At 44.5% G+C, this 23,871-nt stretch overlaps 1 protein-coding gene and 1 pseudogene across 1 annotated transcript in view; both read right to left on the reverse strand.

The window, feature by feature from the left end:
- Nucleotides 1-12,912, reverse strand: part of prr12b (proline rich 12b) — a 30,287-nt gene extending 17,375 nt beyond the window's left edge. Inside the window, exons 1-4 of the mRNA XM_046305782.1 lie at nucleotides 12,477-12,912; nucleotides 6,441-6,595; nucleotides 4,786-4,947; nucleotides 273-4,648 (exon numbers count right to left, since the gene is read on the reverse strand). Of these exons, the coding sequence (XP_046161738.1) occupies nucleotides 273-4,648; nucleotides 4,786-4,947; nucleotides 6,441-6,595; nucleotides 12,477-12,559 (4,776 nt within the window). The 5' untranslated portion in view covers nucleotides 12,560-12,912. The remainder of the gene's footprint in view (nucleotides 1-272; nucleotides 4,649-4,785; nucleotides 4,948-6,440; nucleotides 6,596-12,476) is intronic.
- Nucleotides 12,913-17,111: 4,199 nt separating this feature from the next.
- Nucleotides 17,112-23,427, reverse strand: LOC123998971 (annotated as a pseudogene).
- Between the last annotated feature and the right edge of the window lie 444 nt (nucleotides 23,428-23,871).

The raw sequence follows: 23,871 nt of genomic DNA on the forward strand, positions 1-23,871 counted from the left end.
CTTAGAGATTTTCCCCAAAAGACTTTGCCAAATGTGGTTCTAACATGTATTGACTCAGCGGTGTGAATAGTTATGTAAATTAGATGTGTCTGTATTTCATTTTTCTAAAAACATGTTTTCACTTTGTCATTATGGGGTATTGTGTGTATAATTCAGGCTGTAACACAAAATAAGGAATAAGTCAAGGGGTATGAATACTTTCTGAAGGCACTTACGGAGTCCATACAACTCGCTATCTAAACATGATATCACTCTGCTCATGTCTCGCTTACCTTGATAGGCTTGAAAGGTTTCTGGTGCTGTGGATGCTGTTGATGAAGGTGTTGTAGGTGCTGCTGCTGTTGAGGTTGTATATTTTGCTGCTGTTGGAGGTGATGGTGTTGGTGCTGCTGTTGTTGAAAGTGCTGTTGTTGGTGGAACTGCTGCTGTTGTTGTTGTTGATATTGGAGGTCGGGTACTTTGTTCATTTCTCGGTGCATCTCTATCATCCCTTCCTCTTTCCTGCCACGCCCCCTACCCCGCCCACGACCCCTGCGGGTTTCCCCGCCTACATTTCCCATCAGCCCCCTACAGTAGGGCGGCTCCGGGAGCGGGCGGATGCGAGGGCGCCCTCTGGGCCGAGGCGGCCCTTCACGTTTGGGTTTGGTCGGTTTCCTGCCCCTCTTCTTGGGCCCGTCGTGGGGTAGGAGCTGGGGAGGGGGGCCAAGGGAGGGGTAGCCGGACGGGTGGCAGAAGTCCAGGTCGCCCATCAAGGGGCTGAGGGAGCCCACGCCTGAGGCCCCTCCTCCTCCAGCCTTCCTGCAGCTGGACACCAGGTCGGGGAGGAGGTCAGGGAGCCGCCGGCTGTTCAGGCGGATGTCAGCGGGAACATCAGCCTTGTCCTCGTCATCCTCGAACTCATACTCCTGGGCATAGTTCTTCTTGGCCTGCGGCTGCGGGTCGCGGCGCTGCTTCAGCAGGTGGAAGGAGCTGGTCTTCAGCAGCTTCTTGGGTCGGGAGGAGCAGAAGATGGGTGACGTCAGCCCGGCCAGACCAGAACCTCCACCCACGCCCGTACCCCCAATCATCTTGTTGGCGGAGCCGTCCCCAGGAACTCCTCCTGGAACCCCCAAGCCAAGGCCTGGGGTCTGGGACTGGATGAGGCCGAGCTGCTCTGTGTTCACAGTGGACGGGAGCTCATGGGTTTTCAGAGAGTCCAGGTCCAGATGCATGGTGCTGTTTTCTGTTTCCGTGAGGCTGTGGCAGTACCCATACCCCTGGTCGCCATGGTGACCCATCATGTCATAGCCACCTCCTCCATCACTGGTCTTGACATCCTCCATGCTGTCTGGTCCCTGTACACGTGCCTCAGACATACCTTCCTGCAACCCTTGGCCTGCCCCGGGAACCCCGGCGCAGCTCGACTTGGAGTAGTCGTCAGAGCAGAACATATCCTCCATGCCGGGGAAGAAGGAGCGATCCTCATCCTGTAAGAGGGAGTCTGGGAAACAGATGGAGGTCAGAGGCACAAACCTTTGCTGCTGGCCTTGGATCTGGCCCGCTTTCCCCACAGGGCTCACAGTGTCAAACTGGTGCTCTTTGAGCTGGTCCAACTGGGATTGACAGAGCTGGGGCTCCTGGTCCCTCTGATGGGGCGGAGGCTGCTGCTGCTGGGGCCCTGCGTTGGTTGCCAGGTGGTGGGAGTGGGGGTGGGCATGGGTGTGCGGGAGGGGGTGGTGCGGGTGGGTCTGCTGTTGGTGATGGACGTGGGGGTGGTGTGGGTTGAGGTGGTGCAGGTGGGAGGGTGTGGTTATGCCCAGGTCTGGCTCGGAGAGGAAGTCGTGAAGCTTGGAGGCAGTTTGTTGGGAGTGGTGATGAGACGGCAGCCTGTGCTGCTGCTGTTGTTGTCTGTGTCCGTCACCACTGCCCCCATCTCCTCCCCCCACCCCACTTCTCTCCACGGCCCCTCCACTGTCTCTGCTGTTGGCCCGAGACAGGGTGCGCTCCAGCATGTCCAGCGGAGAAACCGAGTTCTGGCTGGCCTGGCCGTAGTGGGCCTCCATAGCCTGGGACTGGAGTTGGAGCTGCAGCTGGGATTGGGACTGGGGCTGGGGATCCACCCCTGCTTGTCCCCCAGGCTCTGCCTCTCCACCTGCCCCCATCATGGCCTGCTGACTCATGGAGTGCTGCTGCTGTTGAGAAGCAGCTTGCTGGGTGTCCATCTTGTTGCGGGTAGTGTGGGACAGAACAGACTGGAGCATGTGGGCAGAGGGAGGCTGCTGGGGCTGGTTTGGAGGGGAGTCCATGAGGGAAAGGGAGGGCTGGGACTGTCGGGGCTGCTGCTGCAGTTCGGGTGTCTTCCGCAGGTATGGCAGCTCGGACGAGTCGGGAGGCTTTTTGAGCTCCATGTGAGGGTGGCCATGGGAGTGGGGGTGGGCGTGTCGGGAGTGCTGGGTGTGTGAGGGGGCCTGCGAGGGATGGTGGGGGTGCTGGGAGTGAGGGTGTTGGGAGTACGGGTTGCTCCTGCCGTAGTGCACCACTGAGCCGAGGGAGTCGTGTTGCTGCGGATAGGGGACGTGCGGGTTGGGGTGGGGGAGGGAGTCTGCCCCCCCCCTTCCTCCACTGGCTCCTGCTCCAGACAGCCCACGTTCGTTCTTGGCCTGCTGCTGCTGTTTCTTCAGCGACATCTCCAACTGGCTCTCCAGGCCACCTCCGCTGACGTTACCTGCAGTACCGGGGACCGAGCTATTGGTGGCGCTGTTGGTGCGGATGACACTCTGCAGGTGGTAGCGCTCCTCAGAGGCCTTACTCAGGTCGTAGGCCAGACCTTTGCCCCCATCCCTGGCCTGAGGGATGGACTGTGGCGGCTGCTGCTGGGGGTGGTGCTGGGACGGGTGAGGCGCAGGGCTCTGGGCATGCAGCAAGTGCTGGATCAGGAAGTCATCGTCATCGTCATCCTCCTCGTCTTGAGAGCGCTCCACTCCCAGCATGTCGGTGTCTGGCTTGGGCTTGGGGGGCGTGGGGTGGTAAGACTGAGGCTGGGGGCCTCGGGTGTCGGGGTAGCCCTGCGGAGAGGACAGGAAGGCAGGGGAGAGGACGGAGGATAGGTATTTGTTCCCCCCGGCTCCCCCGGGGGACTGGGCAGGGCGGGCGGGAGCAGGAGAGTGCAGCCCAGGTCGAATGATGCCAGAGTTGCTGGAGGGAGAGGGGCTGGAGTCAGGGAGGTGGTATGAGCTGCCTCCTCCAGCTCCACTGCTACCACCTGATCCTGCACCCCCACCTCCTGAACCACCTCCACCAGCCCCGGACCCTGCCCCGCTGCCGGCTGACCCTCCACCCCCCCCAGACCCCAGGAGGGCAGGGGAGTGCCTTGGGCCACCGTACCCCAACGAGGGACTGCCTGCTCCCCCGAGGGAGGTAGGCAGCGAGCTGTATCCTGAGTCCGTCCCGTAGACCACCTCAGCAGAGAAGGAGCGGCCTCCTGGCCCCAGTCCTCCATACCCTTTCCCAGAACTCCCAGGGCCAGAGGTCAGGTCCTGGGCCTGGGGGGAGCTGAAGCCCCCATAGGGCTGGTGAGAGGGGAGGTGTGAGGGAGGGGGCTGGCTGGGGGAGTAGGACTGCTGCTGGGGAGGTGTCTGTCCAGGGAGGCCTGCGGTAGGCTTGGCGGGGGCCACAGGGGACCCGTATGCTGACAGGCAGGGTTTAGGAGGAGGCTGCTGGGCTGGGGCGGAGGAGACTGGAGGGGGAGGTGGGGGAGGGGGCGCAGACTGAATTGGGGGCTGCTGTCTGGATGGGGCTGACGAGGAGCTGGAGGAAGGGTTAGGGTTGGAGTTTGAGGAGGACGAGGAGGCTGAGGGCGGGGTGTGGGGGGTGCGCGAAGACGAGGAGCCCGAGGAGGAGTAGCCGCTACTGGAGCTGGAGTTCTTAGCCCCCTTCCCTAGACCTCCACCTGATCCTGACGAGGAGGCGGCTGAGGAGGTGTACGGGGTCTGGATGATGGGGCGGTACACTTGGTCTGACCGGGGGGAGGGTTTGGGGTCTGCTGAAGGGCTCTGCTCTCCCAGCGGACTGCAGGACACTCCTCCATGCCGGTGGTGGGAGATCTGCTGGTAACCCGATGCCCCACAGCTGAGGTAGTGCTGCAGGGGGTGAGGGGCTGAGGAGGAGAGCTGGGACTGAGCTGGAGAAGAGCGCTGGTAGTGCTTGATCACACTGTCCTGCCGGGGGATGGCCCTTTCCTGGGGTGGCTGGGGCGGAGGGGGGGCGGGTGCCGATGAGAACACAGAGGCATTGTACAACTGGGAGGACTGGTCCTGGAGCTGGGAGGACAGCAGGTTAAACTGGGGAGGGGGTAGGTGGCGGCCTGAGGAGGAGGAGGAGGTTTGCGGCGGGCCTGTGGGGTCCTGCGACCCTCGGTAGGCGGCGCCCTGTGAGGAGAGTAAGCGGTCGAAGCCCAGGCTAGACTGCGAGGGCGTCTTGATGTGCAGCAGGGGATCATGGGGGGACAGGAGGCCGTTGGACGTGGGACTGAAGGTGGGGGAGTCCTGGAGGGAGAGCGAGGCACCAGGGAAGGACCGCCCAGAGAAAGAGGCTGGGTGCTGGTAGGCCGAGAGGGAGGAGGAGGGGAAGGAGCCAGACCCGATGAAGAGCTCTGGCTGAGTGTGCATCGCTATGGGAAATGGAGATAGAGAGAAAGACAAGTAACAGATTATTATAAATGTGCTGCTGTCCTTCATAACACTTAGAAAATGATGAACACGACTCAGTTGTACTTGAACATGACTCAAGACTGGCTTCTGCACTTACCAGTCTGCCAGGAGGGTGTTCGGAACTGGGAGAGGAGGGAGGAGGCTGAGGGTGGTGGCTGCCGACCCTGGGACTCTAGTGCTGAAATCAGGTTCATGACAGATGGGTCTGGACCAGAGGGACTGGCATGGTGTAGCCCAGTATCAAACAGCCCAGATAAGCCTAGAGGACATAGACACAAAAGCATTTACTCAACCACACACATTTTTCTGTTTATTGTGACTCATCTAAACAACAGTCTAGTCTAAACAAAAACACTTTGATAGAGAGAAAAATGTACATGCTCCCTGACTAGAGGTCGAGCGATTAATCGTAATGGCCGATTAATTAGGGCCGATTTCAAGTTTTCATAACAATCGGAAATTGGCATTTTTGGGCGCCGATTTTTAAATATTTTTTTATACCTTTATTTAACTAGGCAAGTCAGTTAAGAACACATTCTTATTTTCAATGACGGCCTAGGAAAGGTGAGTTAACTGCCTTGTTCAGGGGCAGAAGGACAGATTTTCACCTTGTCAGCTCAGTGGATCCAATCTTGCAACCTTACAGTTAACTAGTCCAACGCAATAACGACCTGCCTCTCTCGTTGCGCTCCACAAGGAGGCTGCATGTTACGCGAATGCAGTAAGCCAAGGTAAGTTGCTAGCTAGCATTAAACTTATCTTATAAAAAACAATCAATCATAATCACTAGTTAACTACACATGGTTGATGATATTACTAGCGTGTCCTGCGTTGCATATAATCTGACTGAGCATAAAAACATACAAGTATCTAAGTATCTGACCGAGCGGTGGTAGGCAGAAGCAGGCGCGTAAACATTCATTCAAACAGCACTTTCATGCGTTTTGCCAGCAGCTCTTCATTGTGCGTCAAGTATTGCGCTATTTATGACATCAAGCCTATCAACTCCCGAGATGAGGCTGGTGTAACCGAAGTGAAATGGCTAGCTAGTTAGCACGCGCTAATAGCGTTTCAAACGTCACTCGCTCTGAGCCTTCTAGTAGTTGTTCCCCTTGCTCTGCATGGGTAACGCTACTTTGATGATGGCTGTTGTCGTTGTGTTGCTGGTTCGAGCCCAGGGAGGAGTGAGGAGAGGGACGGAAGCTATACTGTTACACTGGTAATACTAAAGTGCGTATAAGAACATCCAATAGTCAAACGTTAATGAAATACAAATGGTATAGAGGGAAATAGTCCTATAATTCCTATAATAACTACAACCTACAACTTCTTACCTGGGAATATTGAAGACTCATGTTAAAAGTAAGCACCAGCTTTCATATGTTCTCATGTTCTGAGCAAGGAACTGAAACGTTAGCACATATTGCACTTTTACTTTCTTCTCCAACACTTTGTTTTTGCATTTAAAATAAGTATTCATTCAGTATTGTTGTAAATGTCATTATTACAATAAAAAATAAAAAAATTAATCGGCCGATTAATTGTTATCTGATTTTTTGGTCCTCCAATAATCAGTATCGGCGTTTAAACATCATAATCAGTCTACCTCTATCCCTGACTGTGTGTATAGGTTAAGACAATATTGTACTGTAATAACAGGTATTCTAACATTCTATATGACAACCTTTTGGTATCAAGCAGAGACCTCAATTTCACATTTGAATCAAGGTTCATATTAGCCCGGCCCCTTACCTAGACTCCGCCCAGCCCCCCATGCCCCGCCCTGTCCAGAGCTGCCAGGATGGTGATTGGTTGCGTAGCCCTGCAGAGGGTGGGGGGTGCCATAAGCCTGGCGATGGAGCAGCTCTGAGTCCGGATGGGAGGACCTAGAACTCCCATACACCAGGCTGAGGAAAAAGGGAGGAAGGGGTGAGAAATCATTAATTAATAAAAAGTTGGATTATTCTTCTATATCGGGGATATCTAAATCGAGATCTGCAGTACAGCTGTTTTTCTTTTCTCTTGGGTAGATAATTGATTGATTAATGTAGCCTAATTGATTGGCCAGAGAGTCCACTCACTCAGGTCGGAATCAGTCTCTGATTATAGGGTGAATGTATGTCATTTTGTCTCAGGCAGCATTGACTTTATATTTCTTTTCAATCGTCAAATAGTCATTCAATCAATCAATTATGAAAACCAGAAGTGCTGCAGACTTGATACACCCGAATTGGGATGCTCATGTTGTATACCAGGGGTGTTCAAATCTTACTCTACGAAGTCCAGAGTACTGCTGGTTTTATTGTCTACCTGATTGCACCGACCTGATGTCCCAGGTCTAAATCAGTCCCTGATTACTAGGAGAAGAACAACAAAAAAAGCAGTAAAACTGACTGAGGTCCACAAGGAACCCATCATCGTCAATTAAGCCTAATAAGGCTATTTTCTTGAAAGCCTACAGAATTTTACATAACACATCCTGTTATCAAATAACAAAGAAATAGTTAATTTCCCAAACAAAACAACTGTAAACATCCAACAAAATGGTAGTAGTGTGAGGGAATCAGCAAATGCAAGGTTTTCTGCATCGATCAAATCCTGTTCTAACCACAAAGCCTAAACAACAACAATGCATTCTAGTCCGGTTGACAGTGTCTCCCAGGTTTTGGTGATGGATTACCTTTCTAATCTACCTATACTCTCTTGTAGAGTTGTTTACTTAGGTATACTCCATACTGTATAAGGTCAATATCGCCCTTTCCAGCCCACACCATAAAATATGAGCCAGTCTTGCACTTTACACAGGGTAACCTAACACTCAAAATAAGATATTGCTCATCAATATCAGCCGCTAAATAGAACTGGGAGCAACATTCACATGAAAGTCTGAATGAAAAGAAAGATTTTCAACAATCACTCCCACTTCTAATCACTTACTTGCACAGAGGGGAAAAACAACACCCAAACAGAGACAGTGTCCCAAATGGCCTGGTGTAAAAGTAGGGCACTATGTAGGAATAGGGTGCCATTTGGGATGCAGTAGGGTACCTTTTAGGATGCAGTCAGTCTCGGAGAACAGAAAATCTCCATTAGAGTCAAGAAATCAAAGTTTGGGCATTTTCACGAAGTCACCACACTACAGTGTAGTCTCTACATTTAAATTCTATTATTTCCTTCATTCATTCATGTGGAATACACTCAAAACTATTATGCATAAAGACAGTTATTATTAACTGTTTACTTATGAGGTCCTGTGATTCTATTGTTGAACTGCCCGATAACCATGGTCTTTTATCAATTAGATGTGCTCGCCTCCTGCGTCCTTTCTCCCTCTGTCCTCTCTCACCAAAGGTAATTGAGGAGAGGCGGCAAGGAGATGGAAAGTCGACGGAAATGGCTTGTAAATGAAATGAGACTCTCCTTCTCCAATCGCACGTCATCAGGCCAATCAAGTTTACAGGTTGGGATCCGGAATCCCAAATCAAATGTATACACTGACCTTTAATCAATAAAAGGATAAGTATCATATTATTTTGAAACGTTTGCGTGCTTTTTCATAAAGGGGGTTTGGCAGATTTCAAAACGTTTCCATGAAGGACTCAGGTAGGATACACGTGTCCTTCCTTGCCAAAAGGAAGACATCAAGGAGGGGAGGACTGTAATTCTGTTTGCTTGTTAACGAATTTACACACTCTTCGACCACTCATCGGTTTCCGGGTCACGGAGGAGAGAGAGAGGACAGTCTTTTTTTGCTGCAACGAGAAAACCGCCATATCACCCTTTGGTTATCTTCAGTGTAATGTGATGTTGATTGGCCACCACTCTGTCACCATTCAACCAATCATGTGACTGTGACTAGCCACCTTCGCTGATTGGAATTGCTGTTCCCCAGTCATGCATAGAAAGCTAGCAGCAGAGGCGAGCGGTTATGACTGGACAACAAAGGCGAGATGAGGCGAGACCCATAGTGGTTTCATTGATAAAAGCGTGGTGACTGTCTGAGTGTATCGGTCGCTGACTCCTCCTCCTCCTCTGCAGCCGTGCTAAGTTTAGCCACGGCTCGGTTAGCATACGCCACTATTTGACTCAGGAATCAGGGGTAATTTTCTTTGAATATGACGCGTCAGCGTGTTCCGCATTCTTGAGTTTGACACATCCATATATTCCACTGAAATCTGTATAATATGTTAACAATAGAAATATTTATGGCTAAGTGTTAAAATATCAAACTAAACCATAATCCCTAAATGTCGATTTCTATGTTTAAGAAATTGGTTCCATTGAAAAGAATGGTTCTGGAACAAGACACTATATTCTAGAACCAGACGCAGTCAGGTTCAGTACTTCCACTTTCCCAGAATATATGTACATTGAGAATTCAATGGGCTAAGCAAATGAGTCAATAGTATGTATTTAGTTGAGTGCTAATCTCTTGTACTGCTCAGATGCAATTTTCAAATGAGCGCACCACCTCTCCACCTCTCCCCATCCTGTTCTCTCTCCATCACCTCCTCTCCTCCTTCAACCTGTCATCTTCTCTCCTCTCCACATCTCCTCTCCTCTAAATTCAACCATTCCTTCCTCCTTTTCTTCTCTCCTCTACATCTCTCCTCCCACCCCCTACCCTCCTCTCCAACTCTCTGTCGGGCCATATAACCATGATGGAGTGAGCTGCAGTCCTCAAGATTGTGAAAGAGGGGATGAATAAAGGAGGGGGAGCTATTAATCCTTCATTAAGACTGCTTTCGCAATCAACCACTGTTCATTTCACCCTGCCGTTCCGTCCAGGCAGGTGTATGATGATAATAGCCTCAGTAGTTTAATACACTAGACATTTGTCTTCTACAGACATGACTGGTACTAGTAAGAGCTGGTAAGAGCTTGGTATGGAGATTCTGAGCTAAACAAATGTATTCTACTGGTATTATTGCTATGGTTAGTTGAGTGCAGCAGAGGGCCTTTTTTGGAACTCCGCTGTATTTACAATATGATTCAGACTATAAATGGGCAAGACTACCAAAATGTTGTCAAGGCTACCTGCAAGCATGTACAGGTATGATACCAAAATAGATGTAACCACTATACAGTCTCATATAATCATACAACTGATTAAATGACTCATACATATTGGAATATGTTCATTAATTGCACATTAAAATAAAAGGTTTCTATAAACGTATTCACTTCAATTAATATGGCTGAAGATAAAATATTTTGTAACTGTCATCCGATGTTGGTTAGGTTCATTACCCTAGAACAGTAGTAGAACAGTAAAGTAGTAGTAGTTTCTGTTCATTTACCTTTATCAATAAAGGCAGCCAGACAATCCCACATTAGGGAGCATGAGGTCATCATAAGAACACCAGGACTACATCAATCTGCCTGTGGGCTTGGAGATGCCCTTGACTCTGGGATTCAGCCATCAAAAAAAAAACTGCTGGCTAGGCTAGATTAGCTGACCCGCAAAGAACATATGTGTGTGTGTGTGTGTGTGTGTGTGTGTGTGTGTGTGTGTGTGTGTGTGTGTGTGTGTGTGTGTGTGTGTGTGTGTGTGTGTGTGTGTGTGTGTGTGTGTGTGTGTGTGTGTGTGTGTGTGTGTGTGTGTGTATATATATATATAATACTCCTTGGTTCAAAGATAAAATACAGTAGTAGACTACATAAAACATTGTATGTATCTCAAAACTGTCAGTTACCAAGGTTACGTACAATAGCCTATTCTGCATAAGCAATTACTATAGCTTTGAAATAGTTTTTGCAGTGATTTGATCATTTGCATCTCGGTGGAACCAATGAGTATTCAGGCCCAAAATAGAAAATATGGTAACACTTTATAAGAACAATATAATAAGTGGCACTACCAGTGAATGACACTGTAATAGAGGGCACGGTTAGGGCTTTATGCAATTGCTCCATGCACACGCTCAGTCAGAATGCAACATTTATTTGCCTGTGGGACTAATACTTGAGAGTTATATCCCTTACAACAATTATGCAATGGTATTTTGCTCATATTAAATCTTATCGCCAATCGGGAATTTCACAGTATCTGCGTTTTAAAAACAAATTATCCAAATAAACTGGTGTTTACTGCGAGCTACACTGTTGCTACATGTAAACGTACTCTGTAGCAAGATTGATTTGGTTGTCCCGGCGACGACTTGTAATGTGCGTAGCCTTTGAAATGTAAGTAGGCCCCAATTCATTAAAAACACAGGAGACGGGGCATTTTAAGACAGACAATGTCAAACATGGTAACATTTCGTTACATTAATAACGTTCTTACATGATATATCATTCCCGTTTTAATTCATGCGTTAACGGAAATTAGAGATGATTTGAGATATTTTACCAGTAGCTAACGCGTTAATGTTAGCTGGCTAACGTTCGGTTAAGCAACTGTCTCTCAATACCGCATAACATGAGTTAGCTAGCTGGGTAGTGAGTTCTGGCAAACATCATACAAGCCATCGTTTTAGCTAATGGCATTCGTTGGTGTTTATGATCGATTCTTATACATTTTACTTTGTAGCCAAAGACCTGCAGCCTTGAGTCAATGCAGAATAATTTAACTTGAACAGAACAACTAACGTTAGCTAGCAAGGACAACAGTTACCTGTAACCTTTAAGCTAGCTAACTATACCCCAAAATGGCTATAGCTAGTAGAGGTTTTTCTCGCATGAATGAAAATGCAGTTGGTGCACACAAAAAAAGTAATACACCTATCATTGCACCTGTTAATAATACGCCTATCACCTAAACTTGAGAGTGAAGTTAGACAGTTACTGTATTACACACGTTGTACCGTTACCAATTTATTCAAGTTTCCATCAATACAATTTCTAGGCGTAAAGCTATCTTGGAGTTATTATCCCAATATAGAAATACATTTGCACTAAAATCCATGCTGCAACTGCTGCTGCTTTAATAATGGGATTTAATGTACTCGTGCTTGCAGAGTGAGTTAATTAAAATACCTTACAATTCACTAGCTAGCTGTCACAAAATTGTCACTGTTATTAGCTTAAGTTATGGAAAGTGTTTACTCTTAATTGTTTGATGATAGCTGCATATCTTGATTTGATTTAGCCTACACTCATTTTACAGTGTATTTGCGAGAATGCGAGACGATGAAAAAGCAACCCTGCAGCACCACCATTTCTAGCATAAAGGCAATTTCATTTGTAGACAGTGTGCTAGCTACAGTAATCTGCCGACAGTAGCCTAGCTACAAACATTGCATTTTGCATCGTCAAATACATTTGGTTTGTATAAGCTAATTAGCACCAACCATTGCTTTGTAAACGTATTACGCAATCAATGCATTAGTAAAGACAACCCCGTATGCATTCATATAATTATGGAATATTGTGGAAAATGCCAAAGTTCTTTGCAAATATCATTACATGATTATTTTTCTTCATTTCTGATTATTCACTAGCCAGCTAAAGCTAGCTGTATCCTCCCAAGTACAACCCATCCCCCCTCTTTTCGCCCCTCTCCCCCCTCTTTTTTTCTGTCTCGGTCTACCTTCCGTATCGCGTATTAACTCTCAATCGCGTTCCTTGCATCTCCAAGACCCCCCCACAATCTTGCTAATGACAATACTGATAGCCTTGCTATAGCCTACCTGGCGCTTGCAAACAATGTAATCTATATATATAATCGGAGCGATAGAGGGAGCACAGATTGCATTGCCTCTATCGGCATGGGCATTGTTACAGCAAGCTAAGCATATTTATGCATCCAATGTATGAGGGCGCACATGTACGGGTACAAATGCTTACCTTGCCTTGGCCGATCTCTCGTAACTCCATCCCGTACCAGCGCCCAAATCACCGAACCCTGTACCAGGATAATTTCTTTCCATTAAAGAAAAGACGAGAGATGAAGATGGAGAGATAGTGAGGGGGTAGGGGAGGGAGGAGATGTCTTAAATTCTCGCACGCTATCACTCCCTGTGTCCTTTTTTTCCCCCTCTGCTCAATGTCTGTTTATTTCTCCCGATTCACTAGCAAGTCCTCAAGACTGAGACCAGCACGGAGGGGGAGAGGAATGGAGGGGAGGAGAAGGAGGAGGGGGATATGGAGGATACAGAGGGAAGGAGGGGGTGGGTGGGGGGGTCACACCAACCACCACCACAAAAATCCGGTTTCTTCCTTCCCTCCCCTCTTCAACTCGCTATATATTTCAATGTCTATTGTCCTTCTCGGCACCACCAGCGATTCAGCTGATGCTAGCGCGTAGCCTAAACCAGTCGGTGCAAAGCAAAATATTTGGTGCCCATGTTTCACCCTAGAATGATGTACGCTCTCTTACAATCCCCTGTCCCCTACGTTGTTGAAGTATTGCATTTCTAAATTTATTTGGAATATATATATATATAAAATGTGGCGATTCTATTATAGCGACAGTGTCTATTGTTTATATTTTGGCATGCCAGTTCCCTCTCCAAAATAAATTTACACACACCCCCTCCCTAATATTGGTAGCATAGGCAGCCGATAGTGGGCGCTAGATCTGCACTAATTGTGTAGATTTTATGTTCCCAGACCGTAATGCACTCGTATACACCGTGCGTGCCTGACGAATCAAACGGAATTATTTGACTGGTCTCTGTTCGCAGCATACTTCAGTCGGAGACTGCCAGGCGTGATGGACAAAAAGTAATCAGCGATTGGATCATCTCTAACCGGCTCAGAAAGCCCGCCTACACGACCAATCAGATGAAGGAGGGTGATATCCAAATACACAACGTCACTCAAATGCATAACATTGAGAAAGGACAAAAGTTTTGGGCAAAAGGGTAAATTGGCATTTCTTTTTTAGATAACTAGTAGCTAACTTTTGTTACGCTCATGTAAAATGAGCTAGCTAGCAAGCATATGGGATTCCATTCCAAGCACATAGAAGTTATTCTATTTGATGGAGCAACATTGCTAGTTTCCCTACAAGCCTTTCATTCTAATATTCTTGAGCTTCAACAGATGCACAGCCTTTGGCAGGGGGGAAAAAACTCAGTTGGGAGAGTAAAAGTCTCCCAACTTGAAGTTGTGAGCACAAAGACATATGAATGCCACCATGGAAAAGACAGACAAACAAAAGCCAAATATAAATATGCTGCTGAAATGAACATGAAGGCAGTAAGTTCAAAGACCGATCACTGTAATTTATACCATACACTTTTACATTAATTTCATTTTAATAATGTTAAAGTACCAACCAACCAACAATGGAGTGTACCTCAATAAAATTTAAGATGGGGCTTTATGTAATGATGAGTACCATTTTATGTGTAATGTGTATATAAAACTGTATTCCTATCATGTTATACTGTGTATAAAATGACCATGTATGTAAAGTTGATGAATAATGTACAGTATATGAAAGAATATCTGTACAATTATTTCAATTAAAAAGAAAAACAAGGTTACCTTTGTCATCCAAAGAGGGGAGTGAATGGGCCAATAAAATAAATACAAATAAAGAGTATGTACAGGGCCTATAGACAATATTCACACCCCTTGACTTTTTCCACATTTTGTTGTGCTACAGACTGAATTTAAAATGGTTTAAATGTAGATTGTGTCACTGGCCTACACACAATACCTCAATGTCAAAAGTGGAATTAGCATATATATATATATATATATATATATATATATATATATATATATATATATATATATATATATATATATATATATATATATATTATTTTTTTACAAATTAATAAAAAATGAAAAGCTGAAATGTTGAGTCAATAAGTATACAACCCCTTGATTATGACAAGCCTAAACAAGCTCAGTAGTAAAAATGTGCCTAACAAGTCACATAATAAGTTGCATGGACTCACTCTGAATGCAATAATAGTGTTTAAAATGATTTTTGAATGACTACCTCTTCTCTGTACACCATATATACAATTATATGTAAGGTCACTCAGTCGAGCAGTGAATTTCAAACACAGATTCAACCGCAAAGACCAGGGAGGTTTCCCAAAGCCTCGCAAAGAAGGGCACCTGTTCTGATGGGTATAAAAAAGCACAACAAAATGTGGAATAAGTCAAGGGGTTTTAATACTTTCTGAAGGAACCAAGTGGGGTTAGGGTGGTGAGTTTCCCCTTACACTGTAAAGAGCTTTGGCTGTCTAAAGTGCCATGTATGTCCAATTAATCATAATAATTAAATGTTTGAAGACCATTCCTTTGTACTGAGACAGAAACTGGTACAAAATACCAAAAAGGTGTACTGTCAAGTTAAATAAATGACTATAGTAAGTTCCTAGGTGCCAAATAAAGTAAAAGCGTTGAAGTTTATCTTAAATCAGGCAACAACAAAAAAAACATTTACAAATAAAATAAACATTTATGTGAAACTGTGTACGTTTTCAAGTTGTGTCAATTTGTCTGTCTTACTACATGCCATTTTAAAAACAATGCTGATATTGGAGTAAACCTATTTTGGGTTAAAACAAGTAACTGAGTAAGGGAAAACATAATGATAAGCTTTCAAGCTGAGTTTGAAAAAGACATCCGATTACCACTTTACATTTAGAACGGTTGGTTTTATTACAGCTAATAAATAAATAAATCATTGTGATAAAAATGGTGCCGCGTTCACTTACAAGTCGGAACTAGAATTTCCGACTTGATGTTTCGTTGAACGCGGCACGTGCATTTAACAAATCAGCAATGTCAGTATCCTAGATCCGACTACCATTTGAACGCAGCATAAATGCATGTCTCTCGTCTGCCCATGCATACGCGTGATCCACTCCCTCATCTGATTGGTCAAGTAGGCGGGCCTTCTGACTTTGGCAACGACTACAATATTCGTACCGCGCATCAACATATATTGTATTGTTCCTCGCGTTCTTTTGTAAAAACCAATTATAAATAGACCTGAGTGAATTGAAGAGAGGTTTCGCGGCCATACTAGAATCTTTATGTGAGGGTTACACGTCATTTTCTTCTTAAGACGCCATTTTTTTTAGAGCGGCTGGTTGGATCGCATGTTAGCACACTCCCTCCCTCTCCCCACTCACTTGCTTTCTCTCCCTCTCCAGTGCGCACACACACACATACGCAGTGTCTGCTAATCCAACTCTTTCTAAAAGCCCATTTATGTTTGATCCGAAATCATACGCTATACCCGCATCGCCGTGCGCCTCAAATTTTGTAACAAAGCGAAGGGCTCTATAGCTCCGCATTGACATGATTGGTTGAGGGTAGGTGGGAGCGGGAGGTCCAGTATAAACACTAACTCCCTTGACAAATTCCTTCACAATAGCTCGGCTCAGCTAAGCACAAGATGTATGAAGGCCCTGATGTCTGCGGAGGCAGCATCGTAGTAAATGCTATACGGTCACCTCAGATGCAGACTGGCCAGCCTTTAGTCATATACACAGAGAATATTCTCAGACAGAATACAGTGTAGCACAGGCCAAACGGGTACATTTGGGAGCAATGCAAGATACATTTCGATTAAAGAGTGCAGATATATGCAGGGTTGGGCGGATTACTTAAAATGTAGCCGTTACTGATTAAGGTTAAACAAACAATAAAATAATCAGTACCGTAACATTTTGGATTACTAATTTCTGAATCGGGAGAAATAAACAGACCCTGAGCAGAGAGGGAAAAAATAAACGTGCAACTCTATGGAATCTAGATGACTGTCTGATTGACCAGTGGGCTAGGTGCAAAACGTTTTATTCAAATGTTTTGAATAAGAAATGTGTATAAATATAGACTTAATTTCAGAGTGGTCTGTCATGTACCAATACAGATAGAAACAACCGAGATAAAACAAACATTAGCCAACATGTTGACCTAAATTCTATACCATCTGGTAGTTTATACATATTAAAGGAAATTCCATTAGCCCATTGTTGAAATAGTCCCAAAATGTTTTGCTTGTCATCAATCAAGATATGTAACTTTCAAAATACAGGAATCATCCCCATATGATGCATTTTGCAATCAAGGGATTGCTTCTCTTTCTCACAGGTAACCTCTTAACAAGTCTTCATCCCATTCCCCTAATTTCTCTATCTATAACATCCTTCAGCCTTGCCCCCCTATGAACTCCCCTCTTCCCCCGAAAAAAAATAAATTGAAATGCTCTCCTATTATATGGACATTTCCCGTATCTATCTCAACAACTCACAGGAGTTGAAATGTTCACAGCTGTGCTCACTTATAACTGTCCAGAACTCCAATTGATGCTTGTAACACACACACACACACACACACACACACACACACACACACACACACACACACACACACACACACACACACACACACACACACACACACACACACACACACACACACACACACACACACACACACACACACACACACACACACACACACACACACTCTTCATGAATGGCCCTTTTTAAAAGGTCCTTTCCTCCTTTTCACTCAGTGTCCTCAGTATTTGCAGTAATCTCAGTATTGTCAGCTGGGTCAGGAGGTACTGATGGCGCCCCCCTGTGGAAAAAAAAGAGATAGGAAAAAAAAGAGAAATAGGTTGTGACATGAATGAAAGATGCAGACAGACCAGTGATCTAAAAAAGTACCCCTTAATTCGTTTTTTGGGGGGGTATCTGTACTTTACTATGAATATTTTCGGCAAGTCTTACTTCACTACATTCCTAAAGAAAATAAATGTACTTTTTACTCCATACATTTTCCCTGACATCCAAAAGTACTTAGTTACATTTTGATAGGAAAATCGTCCAATTCACACGAGTGAACATCCCTGGTCATCCCTACTGCCTGGCAGACTCACTAAACACAAATGCTTTGTTTGTAAATTATGTCTGAGTGTTGCAGTGTGCCCCTGGCTATCCATCAATAAACATTTTTTAAATTGTGCAGTCTGGTTTGCTTAATATAAGGAATTTGAAATTATTTTTTTTACTTTTGATACTTAAGTACATTTTAGCAATTGCATTTACTTTAGATACTTAAGTATATTTAAAACTAAATACTTTCAGACTCAATTAGTATTTTACTGGGTGACTTTTACTTGAGTCATTTTCTATTAAGGTATCTTTACTATTACTCAAGTATGTCAATTGGATACTTTTTCCACCACTGAGACAGACACACAGTTGACAGACATGCATATTACACATAGTACACAAAGCTGGAATACATTCACGCATAGTACACATTCTTAAACTGTGGTGGCACATACAAGTGGGGCAAAAAAGTATTTAGTCAGCCACCAATTGTGCAAGTTCTCCCACATAAAATGAGAAGAGGCCTGTAATTTTCATCATAGGTACACTTTAACTATGACAGACAAAATGAGAAAAAAAAATCCAGAAAATCTCATTGTAGGATTTTTAATGAATTTATTTGCAAATTATGGTGGAAAATAAATATTTGCTCAATAACAAAAGTTTCTCAATACTTTGTTATATACCCTTTGTTGGCAATGACAGAGGTCAAACGTTTTCTGTAAGTCTTCACAAGGTTTTAACACACTGTTGCTGGTATTTTGGCCCATTCCTCCATGCAGATCTCCTCTAGAGCAGTGATGTTTTGGGGCCTGTTGCTGGGCAACACGGACTTTCAACTCCCTCCAAAGATTTTCTATGGGGTTGAGATCTGGAGACTGGCTAGGCCACTCCAGGACCTTGAAATGCTTCTTACGAAGCCACTCCTTCATTGCCCGGGCGGTGTGTTTGGTATCATTTACATTACATTTAAGTCATTTAGCAGACGTATCATTGTCATGCTGAAAGACCCAGCCACGTTTCATATTCAATGCCCTTGCTGATGGAAGGAAGTTTTCACTCAAAATCTCACGATACATGGCCCCATTCATTCTTTCCTTTACACGGATCAGTCGTCCTGGTCCCTTTGCAGAAAAACAGCCCCAAAGCATGATGTTTCCACCCCCATGCTTCACAGTAGGTATGGTGATCTTTGGATGCAACTCAGCATTCTTTGTCCTCCAAACACAACGAGTTTTTACCAAAAAGTTATATTTTGGTTTCATCTGACCATGTGACATTCTCCCAATCTTCTTCTGGGTCATCCAAATGCTCTCTAGCAAACTTCAGACGGGCCTGGACATGTACTGGCTTAATCAGGGGAACACGTCTGGCACTGCAGGATTTGAGTCCCTGGCGGCGTAGTGTGTTACTGATGGTAGGCTTTGTTACTTCAGTCCCAGCTCTCTGCAGGTCATTCACACTAGGTCCCCCCGTGTGGTTCTGGGATTTTTGCTCACCGTTCTTGTGATCATTTTGACCCCACGGGGTGAGATGTTGTGTGGAGCCCGAGATCGAGGGAGATTATCAGTGGTCTTGTATGTCTTCCATTTCCTAATAATTGCTCCCACAGTTGATTTCTTCAAACCAAGCTGCTTACCTATTGCAGATTCAGTCTTCCCAGCCTGGTGCAGGTTTACAATTTAGTTTCTGGTGTCCTTTGACAGCTCTTTGGTCTTGGCCATAGTGGAGGTTGGAGTGTGACTGTTTGAGGTTGTAGACAGGTGTCTTTTATACTGATAACAAGTTCAAACAGGTGCCATTAATACAGGTAATGAGTGGAGGACAGAGAAGCCTCTTAAAGAAGAAGTTACAGGTCTGTGAGAGCCAGAAAACTTGCTTGTTTGTAGATGACCAAATACTTATTTTCCACCATAATTTACAAATAAATTCATTAAAAATCCTACATTGTGATTTTCTGGATTTTTTTTCTCATTTTGTCTGTCATAGTTGAAGTGTACCTAAGATGAAAATTACAGGCCTCTCATCTTGTTAAGTGGGAGAACTTGCACAATTGGTGGCTGACTATATACTTTTTTGCCCCATTGTACATAAACACCAGTGGAGGCTGCTGAGGGGAGGATGGCTCAATAATGGCTGGAACGGAGTAAATGGAATGGCATCAAACACATAGAAACCATGTGTTTGATACCATTCAAGTCATTCTGCTCCAGCCATTACCATGAGCCCGGCCTCCCTAATTATGGTGCCACCAACCTCCTGTGATACACACACACACACACACACAGACCTACCCAGAGTAAGGTGGCGGGGGTGCGTCATGCTGCCCACTGCGTGTCAGGGCTTCGCCGTAGGAGGGCAGTCCTGGAGCGATGATCCCAGCCAGAGGCACTGTCTCTGGGGCAGGCTGGCCATCCACAACCATCCTCACTGGAGCACTGAAACATTACATAAAAGTCATACTAGGTTAGGCTACACACAAGTAATTTTGCCCACACACACACCAAATAATGGGAAGACTCAGAGTCCATTGTTAATTTCTGAAATATTGTTTCTGCTATATGTAGGGCTATCCAGGATTACATAGTCCTATTTTATCATGTTGCTACTACCTTATATAGGCTACTGTAATTAAAAAATAATAAAATACAATGTACTTTATCATATATGTTGCTACAATGTAGTGCTACCAGGGATTACGTAGGCCTACTTTATCATATGAAATTTGCTGACAGGTAGGGCAACCAGGCAATAGATGCCTTAGGTTAGGTAGGCTATACTATACAGACTTACACTCTAAGATCGACACACTAACATACATAGACACAACACACACACTCAATCTTACCTGCCTGCCGTCCTACCAGCTTTGTTCTTGTAACAGTAGCAGCCTAGTACCGTGGCTATGACAGCAGACACTAGAATAGCCAAGATTCCTGCCACTAGACCCAACACATCCACTCTGAGAGCTGTATCTAAAGAACCAACACAATAAATACATTTGCAATGTACATTATATTAATATTATAGCCTGTGCGATGATAAATCATCAATGCTAGCATCATCCATAGAAAAACATGAGGACAGTAGTGAGAATGTAAATGTCAACATTGACTTCGTATAGGTTTATAAATGACCCCCCCAAAAAATATCTTACTGTGACTGCTGGAATATGTGTTCCAAAATACATTCTGGGGAAAATAGAAAATTCAATTAGTCAATTAATTGAACAAGCTTACAGTATTCTTAATGTGCGTAAATAAAACAATTTCCAACAGACTTTCATGAAAGGTACAAACACATTCACTGCCCCCTTCCCCCACCGTTTGGGGTGTGTCCTCAAACACCTCCATGGCCTCCTCGTAGGTGCACACCTCCTCTATGCACTCCCTCTCAAGGCTGTCTGGCGTCACCAGCTCCAGGTCCCATTTGTTCCAGAGCAGCGAGCGAGACAGGTACGAGGACGCAGACTGTTATCCCAGGAACACTGGACCCAGAAAGAGAGAGAAAAAGAGAGAGAGACATCGTGCGAGAGACAGAGAAGGAATAAGACAGACCGAGAGAGAGAGGATATTCATGAAAATGAGATTGAGGTTGATATAAATCGTAATGGTGTCAGAGATAGAGACAGAGCCTCTTTCTCACACACACACTAGCAATAATTTATCACAAGTCTGACTTCGACAGACAAGAGAAAAGTCAGTATTGAATAGATAACCTCACAATCAGATAGAAATAGAAAGAGTGACGCAAAAGAACAATTGCCTAACACAGTGGTTACCAATCTTTTTCACTCTTCTATCATTGGGGAACACCTACACCGTCCATGACACAAACTGGTCACACCCCTCTTGTTTGAGAGAATTTAGCAAATTTCAAACTTATTTCCTGCAATTCTATACATTATTCCATGGGGTGGTGACTTTTGGACATTTTAAAGCACATTCTTGCAATTCTACACATTTTGCCATGTGGTGGAGAAAACATTTATGAATTTTAAAGCAAGTTTCCTGCAATTCTACACATTTTGCCAAGTCTTGTATGTGTTCAAGTGATAACTGAGTGACAAACATTATAACAAAATCAATGGGCTAAAAGAAAACGTTTCTGACAAGTTATAAATAGCTCTCTAAAGGTTTGCAATGACTGACATGACAATAAGAAAATTGCTGATTCACTATCCAATTACAAAATTGCACATTTTGCATTCTACCATTACAACTTTCAAGAGTAAGTTGAAAGCCCAACATAGTTCCTTAATGCCTCACAGCTTGGGAACCACTAGCCTAATATGACCCTACATGAAAATAAGGTGAAAGGGGGTAAACTTGCCTCCAAAATAGTTTGAACTGAATGCACATTTGGACAGACACACTCTCTCCCTCTCAGTGCTAGTGTGCACACGTGAGTGTTAAGGACAAACAGACTCAGTGGCATGTATTCATTGATGCCAAGGGAAACCAGGCAACCCCCCCCCCCCCCCCAAAAAAAATGAAATAATTCACCTTTAGGCTCTGTGTTTCATAATTTTCTTTCAATTTGCAAGAAGAGGCTGAATGTACATCATCGGAGAAAGCATCAGAAACAGTGCCTCTTTGTCTCTGTATGTGGTGCCCATCTATTTGATGCTGTCTGGTCAAAAAGTGTATGACATTGTTGTCGCCCGTAGCATTGAACGCAAGGGAAGCCAGCAAACATTTGTCCTCCCTTGAAAAAAAATAATGTATAAAACAATAGCAAATCAGCGCTAAGCTAAACTGAGTGAGATCAATTGTGAATGGTCCTGGCACAACAACAAAAAAAGTGTCAAGGGAAGCCAGTTTGGATTTGGCTTCACACCAATCACTGACAGAAAAATGTGAATTGTTGTCGTTGTCCTCCGGTGGCTAGCTAGCTAAAATTGGCCCTTTCCTAACTTACCCATGGATGGAGAAAGAGATTTGGACTTGTGGTTTTACTTCATTCTCCGTACTGGCCAATGATTATAACAGAGATTCTGATCCAACTATAAATTCATACATTGTGCCCCTGGTCCGAGAGGATGAAAGTTCAATATGTAGCTAGATGTAGTAGGCTAATGTTAACTATCTGGCTCATTGTTGCCCATGAAGTTAGCAAGCAAGCATTTTAGCCAGGTAGCCTAGAACAAAAACTAAAAATGTGTAGTGTATGACAGAGTCATAGACAATATCATCAACATCAAAGAGAGGAGGATGTCAACATGTTTTTTCTACTTACACACACACACACACACACACACACACACACACACACACACACACACACACACACACACACACACACACACACACACACACACACACACACACACACACACACACACACACACAGAGAGAGAAATCAGAACCATGGACAGCCACATCATATTTAGCTTACGTTGATTGAACAAAGTTGTTTATTGTTATCTTTTTGTTGTCACTGTATTAGACTAAGCATAGGTGATTTGATGATGTTGAAGCTGAAATGGCACTGGAATAGGTGGAGGCAGCTCCTGTTTCTTTGCAACTTGTGGTAACTGTCCGTGGTTCTAAATCAATAGTTGTTTAGTAGTCAGAAAATGTCGGAAACATTAACTTGCTTGACGATGCTGTAGGTCATGTAACTGTTCGTTACATGCAATATGCTTTGTGGACATCATCAGACAGAGGTTACTCTCCGGGTTTGTGATGAAACAAAAGGTGTGGTCGAATTTATTTTGTCACTGTCTCAGCCTTAAGCCTATGTATCACGGTGGCAAGGCATATGAACTAACAGGTTATACAGCAAACAACACAATTATCATAACATATAGGTTGTAATATGGATTTTTTTTCTGGCTTGGCTTCCCCAGTGATTTTACCCACACACTGCTACTGAACAGATGTGTGTTTACATTCATTGTGGCTGTAGACTACTCTGGCCCAAGCCAGGGGGAGCAGCGACAGCATGCCAATACATATCTCTGCCAAGCCTGGCATATCTCAAGCAGGAGCGACAACTGCAACAAAATGTATTTATTAATTATTGCTCTAAATTAATATCCAATACTCAACACATTATTCAGTGATTTTTTTATGTAAAAAGGGCGCACACCCACACCAGAAAAAGGTGATACTGAAAATCAGCCATTTTGTTTGACTATGTCGCCCTCTAGAGGCGCAGGTTAAAACGAAACAAGAGCTACTTTTAGAACGTTTCTATGTAACAAAATTTAATCACATAGGAACAAAAACCTACATTGTAGCGTATCGTAGCCCTAATTATAGTAGGTAGGCCTACTTAATAATAAGAAATATAAAGAAATCACATTTTATTTTTCTATTTTAACAAAATATTTGTTCGGCTGCATTGGGAAAAGAGAAAGTACAATTAACGACAATTAACTAGCATAGCTGTAGTCATATCGATAATAAACAAATGGC

The sequence above is a fragment of the Oncorhynchus gorbuscha genome, linkage group LG16 (genome assembly GCF_021184085.1).
Source record: "Oncorhynchus gorbuscha isolate QuinsamMale2020 ecotype Even-year linkage group LG16, OgorEven_v1.0, whole genome shotgun sequence".
NCBI classification, from domain to species: Eukaryota; Metazoa; Chordata; class Actinopteri; order Salmoniformes; family Salmonidae; genus Oncorhynchus; species Oncorhynchus gorbuscha.